The sequence below is a fragment of the Chrysochloris asiatica genome, unplaced genomic scaffold (genome assembly GCF_000296735.1).
Source record: "Chrysochloris asiatica unplaced genomic scaffold, ChrAsi1.0 scaffold00326, whole genome shotgun sequence".
In the NCBI taxonomy this organism is placed as follows: Eukaryota; Metazoa; Chordata; class Mammalia; order Afrosoricida; family Chrysochloridae; genus Chrysochloris; species Chrysochloris asiatica.
The window spans coordinates 583149-590553 of record NW_006408844.1 but is presented as its reverse complement, the minus strand read 5'-3'; the positions used below and the strand labels follow the sequence as shown (position 1 = coordinate 590553).

Here is a 7405-nt window from a genome sequence, read left to right as displayed (position 1 = left end):
GGTGATTAGAATGGGGAAGTTGGAAACAAAGAGAAAAGATCCATAGTTGGAAAATATAGGCTTGGTAATGGAAATGATGCTGGAGGTCACATGATAGAATTTTGTAAGACCAATGACTTATTCAATGCAAATACCTTTTTAAAACAACATAAAAGGTGACTATACATGTGGATCTTACCAAATGGAATACGCAGGAATCAAATTGACTGTATCTGTGGGAAGACAGTGGAGAAACTCAATATCATCCCAAACAAGGCCAAAGGCCAACTGTGAAACAGACCATCAAGTGTTCCTATGCAAGTTCATGCTAAAGCTGAAGCAAGTTAAACCATGTCCACGAGAGCCAAAATATGACCTTGAATATATCCCACCTGAATTTAGAGACCATCTCAGGAACATATTTGATACATTAGAGACCAGTGACGTAAGACAGAAGAGTTGTGGGATGGCATCAAGAACATCATATAGGAAGAAAGACTGGAAAGAAAGATAGACCAAAATGCATGTCAGAAGAGACTCTGAAACTTGCTCTCCAGAATAGGGCTGACAAAATGACTGAGAGAAATGAGGAAGTAAAACAAAATTTCAAACAGCAGCTCCAAAAGACAAAGTGCAGTATTATAATGAAATGTGCAAAAACCTGGAGTTAGAAAACCAGAAGGGAAAAGCACATTATCATTTCTCAAGCTGAAAGAACTGAAGAAAAAAATTCAAGTATTAGCTTGTAATATTGAAGGTTCTATGAGAAAAATATTTAAGGACACAGAAAGCATCAGAAGAAGGTGGAAGGAATAAACAGAATCACTGTGCCAAGAAATGGTCAATGTTCAACCATTTCAAGTAGTAGTATTTGATCAAGAGCCAATGGTACTGAAGGGAGAAGTTCAAGCTGCACTGAAGGCATTGGCAACAAACAAGACTCTGGAATTGATGGAATACAAATGGCAATATTTCAACAAACTGATGCAATACTGGAGGCAGGTGTCCACTCATCTATATTAAGAAATTTGGAAGACAACTATCTGGCCAACAGATTGGAAGATATCCATATTTGTCCTTATTCCAAAGAAAAGTGACCCAATGGAATGTGATAATCATTGAGCGATATCATTAATAAAACATGCAAGTTAAATTTTTCTGAAGATAATTCAAAAACAATTAGTTACAGCAGTACATTGACAGGAAATTGTCATAAATTCAAGCTAGATTCAGAAGAGGATGTGGATATACGGATATCATAGCTGATGCTAGATGGATCCTGGCTGACAGCAGAGAATTCCAGAAAGAAATTTACCTGTGCTTTATTGACTATGCAAAGGCTTTCCACTGTATGGAACATAACAAACTATGGATAACATTGCAAAGAATGGATATCCCAGAATTCTTCATTGTACTCCTGAGGAACCTGTACATAATCCAAGAAGCAGTCGTTTGAACAAAACAAGGGGATACTGAATGGTTTAAAATCAGGAGAGGTGTGTACCAGGTTTGTATCCTTTCACCATACAATGTGTATGCTAAGCAGATAACTCAAGAAACTGGATTATATGAAGAAGAACGTGGCATCAGGATTGGAGGAAGATTCATTAACAACCTGCAATATGTAGATGATACAATCTTGCTTCCTGGAAATGAGAAGGAATTAAAATGCTTACTGATAAAGATTAAAGACCACAGCCTTCAGTATGGATTGCACCTCAATAGAAAAAAAAAAAAAAACAGGAAAAAAAATCCTCACAACTGGACCAATAAATAACATCATGATAAATGGAGAAAAGATTGGATTGTCAAAGACTTCATTTTGCTTGGATCCACCATTATCACTTATGGAAACAGCATTCAATAAATTAAACAGTGTATTGCATTAGGCAAATCTGCTGCAAAAGACCTCTTTAAAGTGTTCTAGAGCAAATATGTTAGTGTAAGGACTAAGATGCGCCTGATCAAAGCCATGGTCTCTTCAGTAGCCTCATGTTTGTGAAAGTTGGACAATGATTAAGGAAGACTATAAAAGAATCATTGAATTTAGATTATGGTGTTAGAGAAGAATATTGAAAAGTGCTATAGATTGCTAGATGAACAAACAAACCTGTCTTGGAAGAAGTACAGCCAAAATGCTCCTTAGAAGTGGATGGCAAGACTTTGTTGTACTTTGAACATGTTATCAAGAGACACCAGTCCCTAAAGAAAGGGCATCAGACTTGGTAAAGCGGAGGGTCAACAGAAAAGAGGACAATCCCCAACAAGATGGATGACTACAGTGGTAAAAACAATGTATTCAAAGGTAACAACAATTGTGAGGATGGTACAGGACCAGGCAGTGTTTCCTTCTGTTGTGCAGAGGGTTGCTATGCGTTGGCATCTAACAACAGCAACAGCATTTGTTGTCAAATAACTTATGTTGTTGTCGTTAAGTGCCATCGAACCAGTTCCAACTCATAGTGACCCTGTATAGGGTTTCCAAGGAATGGCTGGTGAGTTTGAACCACCTAATTTGTGGTTCAAACCTGCTTTGTGGTCCAGTGTTTCATCCTACAGCACCACACCAGGACTCCCTAAAATCACTTATAAAGAGTAATTTAAATAATGCTTACCTTTCTTGGCATATAACTTATGATACAAAGCAAACATCTTTTCTATGAATTGTCATCCTCCTTCCTAAGCTTGGATCAGCTTCCAACATTTAATTCTTTGTAGTTTCGATGTTTCAGTTTTCAATGTTGTGAAGTATCTCTGAGGATTCCTTTAACATTGCTGTGAGGTGCCATGGAGTCAACCCTGTCTGGTAGCACTCCTGCAGAACAAATCAGAATTGCCCCTGAGGGTTTCCTAGGCTGTAATCTCTACAGGAGCAGATTGTCGGCTCTTTTCTTCCAAGCAGCAGCTAGTGGGTTTGAATCACCAACCTTTTACTTAGTAGCAAAGCACTTAGCCACTGTGTCACCAGCTTTCCTAGAGTTCCTTTAATGGGAAGGTTTTTGCTGTTGTCATTTCATTCCTTTGTTTCTTTTCTGCACTTTCATCTTTGTTGGTCATTTTCCTCTTTTTATGATCTATTTTTGCAAAATGTCACATGAGTTTATTATTGAGTGATAAGGAGACAGTGCAACTCCATGCTCTTTGTGAGACTGTTTGTGAGACGGCTGAATAACAAATGCTCAGGAAACAATTACTGACACACTAGGAAAGAAGTGGCCAGGTGACTGATCAGGATATCTGATTTATGGACTGAAGATTTCAGATAATAAAGTTGTGCCACCATTCTCTATCCTTTCCCAAAATACTCTACCATGATTAACATAAATGTTGTGAAGTGCTGTCGAGTTGGTTCTGACCCATAGCGATCCTGTGTAGGGTTTCCGAAGAGCAGCTGGTGAGCTTGAACCATCGACCTTGCAGTTCAAATGGCTTTGCAGTCTGGTGCATTAACCCACAGCGCCACACCAGGACTCCAACATAAATATAATGCCTTCCAAATAAAACTCTGCCTTCCCTCCTACCCCTGGTACCCATTAGTAATCTTTGGTTTCTATATATCTGCTTATTTCATATAAGTGAGATTATACAGTATTTTTGAGACTTCATTCTTGAATGTACAACTCCCTACTGGTGTAGCATTGTAGGATGAGCACTGGACTGCTAACTGCAAAGTGGGTGGTTCAAACTCACTAGCCCTTCCGCAGAAATCATATACAGGGTCACTATGAGTCAGAACCAACTCAATGGCACTTAACAACAACAAGTTTTAATGAAGGACTTTGCTCCTGATCAACAGAATGGCATTGCAACTACCCCAAATGACACTGAATGGGCAGGCTTGAGCTTCCGATCTCCCAGGAAGCTTGGGTCTTTGTTACATCTGGAGACCCTCCCCCCCTGAAATTCCAGGTTTCAGGAAAATCTCCATAACCATACCCCTGCCCAATTCTCCATACCCCCGCCTATTCTAAACTCGCCAGAACTATACCCAGACTACACGGCCTATAAATACCCCAGTCTGTATGGGAACAGGTGGGCTTTTGGTCTCCTTTGGTGACATAAGAGTACCCCCTCCTAGGTTTACTCTCAATAAACCTGCTTGCTGTTGAAGCCAAGACTCTCTCCTTCGTCTCTTTCTTTCTTCTCCTTACACTTAACATTTGGACTGGAATAAATAATGGTATTTAAAACCTGTTGTTGTTGTTGTTAGGTACCATCAAGTTAGTTCCGATTCCTGGTGACCCTGTATCCAACAGAACAGAACACTGCTCCTCTGCCTAGTCTTGGCCATCCTCCCAGTTGTTATGTTTGAGCCATTGTTGCAGCTACTGTGTGAATATATTTTGTTGACACAGTGGCTTCCTCTTTTTCACTGACCCTCAGCTGTACCAGGCATGATAGCTTTCTCCAGTGATTAGTCCTTCTTGGTAACAAGCCAAGGTTTGCTAGACCAAGTCTCTCCAGCCTTGCTTCCATGGAGCATTATCCAAGACAGATGGGTTTGTTCTTCTGGCAGCTCATTGTATATCTTTGCCAGCACCATAATTAAAAGGCCTCAATTCTTCTTTGGTCTTCCTTATTCATTATCTAGCTTTCAACACATGAGGCAATTGAAAATATCACGGTTTGGGTCTCGTGCACTGAAGTTTTCAGAGTGACATCTTTGCTTTTTAACACTTTAAAGAGATCTTTTGCAGCAGATTTGCCCAATGTAATATGACATTTGATTTCCTGACTGCTGCTTCCATGGACACTGATTGTGGATCCAAGTAAAATGTAATCTGTGACCACTTCAATCTTTTCTCCATTTACCATAGGTCCATTTGTATAGGTCCCATTGTGAGGACTTACATTTTCTTTATGCTGAGTTATAATCCATACTGAAGACTGTAGTGTTTGATCTTCATCAGTAAGTGTTTCAAGTCCTCTTCACTTTCAGCAAGCAAGGTTATGTCATCTGCATATCAGAGGTTGTTAATGAGTCTTCTTTAGCTTGTCTAATACCACATTCCTGATGCCTCCTAATGGATATGCCATCTGTCCTTCTCCATTTGTGGTTGTTGTGAAGTGTCATCGAGTCAGTTCTGACTCATAGCAACCCTAATAGGGTTTCCGTGAAGCGACTGGTGGGTTTAAACCCACCTTGTGGTTCAAACTGATCATGCAGTCCATTGCGTAGTCTCTGTAATACACATGCTAAAATTGTAAGAAATATGCTCTTGAGAGCTCTGTGCATAAAGCTCAGTTATCCTCTGAGTTTTGCAGAAATGGAAGCTATGTTTAAATGTACATGAGATGGAAGGTGGCAAAATATATGGTATCAAAGCTGTTGCTCTAAAAGAATTGCATTTAAAAACTGATGTTCTGCCATGTAAACTATCACTCAATTGACAATAAAAGCGTTTTAAAAAATAGGTTTTGCTTGTATATTTTAAAGCTGTGGTGAGATGCAAAATCTTACAGATTCTTGGCAGACTGTACTTTTAACCAAATTGAGTATGATTATTTTCCCTGTCAATGTTTTTGGCCTTGAATTCTATTTTACTTCCTGTTAATATGCTAACGCTAGCTTTTTAAATGTTTATTTTAAATTTTAGAATAGTGTTATAGTCATAGTTCAGCCTTGACAAGAAAGAAAGAAATAGCAAATACAAGAAAGAGAAAAAAGGGGGGGAAATTGCATTTTAAAATAATGCATTGTCAGATAAAAGCAGCCGGGGGCTGATTGTTGTAGTTTTTGAAAATACCAATGCTTATACTATCATGTCTTTTCCTGTTATTTAATTTAATTTAATCTCATGTTGAAGGTGTGTGTATCTAGGAAACAAAATGGAATTCTGGTGTTGTTTTTCAGCCATATGCAGTTAAGGAGCTCAAAGCCGTGGCAGGTGTGATGATCACCGCATCTCATAACCGCAAGGAAGATAATGGATACAAGGTAACCCTTGGAGTTCTGACCTTCTGCTTATTTTATAGTTCTTACTTACTCAAGGAGTATGTACTGAGTATGTTTTCTTACACTGGGAGCCAGACTAGATACTGGGGACAAAAAGATGAAAACACCCAAGCTGGCCCTCAGTGAATATATAACCCTGGGGTCTTTAGTATTTCTCAACTTATATCATCATAAAAGTCACTTCAGTGGTCTTTTACTTTTATGTCTTACTGCCCTTGTTTTCCCTATGCCATCCCAAATCTAGCCTCTACCATTTTAGAAATAAGATTATATTACACCTAAAACGTGAAGAAGGAATGGGAGTTTGTAGGAAAAGAGCCAGAGGAAATACATTCCTTGACCTCATTCTCCCACTCTGATCTTCTGCCAAGGCTCCCCATGGGCCACCGGATGCATTTGATGTGCCAGCCTCTGGTGAAAATAGCAGGGTGGAGAAAGGTAAAGAGTGGCTCTGGAGGGACAAAAAGAAGATACCCAGCATTTTACAGAAGCAGTGCTTGGGGCTTCTGGGTGATAAATCCATGCTCTTGTATTTGTTTCTTCTCTGGTTTGGGAGGAGTCTTGGCATGCTGATTTCTGTTTTATAGGGAAAAAGAGCATTTAATGCTAACCCAACATTTTGACCCCAGCAAGTTGTCTTCATTTCCTGGGACTTTCATAACAAAACACCACAAGATGGGTGGCTTTGAAGAAGCTAGAGTCTGGAAGTCCAAATCAGGGTACAGACTCTGTCAGTGCTTTCTGAGGGCTTTGTGAGAGGAAAGCTAGTGGCTGCTGGTAATCTTTGGCATTCCTTTCTGACTTCTTTCTGTTTCTGCCCTTTGCTTTTATAAAATGCCACGCAGCAGGGATTAGGATTAGGATGCACCCTACTCTGATAGGACTTCATTTGACTGAACTGATCACAAAAGAAAAACCCTATTTCTAAACAAGGTCACAGTCACAGGTACAGGGTATAGGACTAAAACAGATCTTTGTTGGGAAAACACTTCAGTTCACAACACCAGCTAAGCAGATAGCTGTTACCATTCACTGAGGCAGGGATAGAGGAAGTATGATTAATTCACTTTTCTGTTTGTTTACTTTTTTCCTTTTTTTTTCTGGTGAAAATATATACTCCAAAACATTCACCAGCATAACTTCCACATTTACAACTCAGTAACACTGATTACATTTTCCATGCTGTGCTACCATTGTGGTGGTCCTTTTCCAAAATATTCTGCCACCATTTACATAAATCCAAGGACTCCCAAATAAAAACGACCCATTCCCCACTCCCTTCTACACTTGGTAACCATCAGTAATCATTTGCTTCTATATATTTGCTTATTTCATTCATGTGAGGTCGTATATATAGTATTTGTCCATTTGAGATGATTTATTTCATTCAGCATAGTATTTTCAAGATCCGTTCGTGTTGTGGCATGTATCAGAATTTCATTCTGTTTATGGCTGAATAATGTTCCATTG

The 7405-nt window shown here is 39.2% G+C and overlaps 1 protein-coding gene across 1 annotated transcript in view; it reads left to right on the top strand.

Annotated features, from left to right (window-relative positions):
• PGM2L1 (phosphoglucomutase 2-like 1) overlaps positions 1 to 7405 on the top strand; it is a 53913-nt gene that overhangs the window by 23332 nt on the left and 23176 nt on the right. The window contains exon 5 of the mRNA XM_006875411.1: positions 5834 to 5917. Within this exon, the coding sequence (XP_006875473.1) occupies positions 5834 to 5917 (84 nt within the window). The remainder of the gene's footprint in view (positions 1 to 5833; positions 5918 to 7405) is intronic.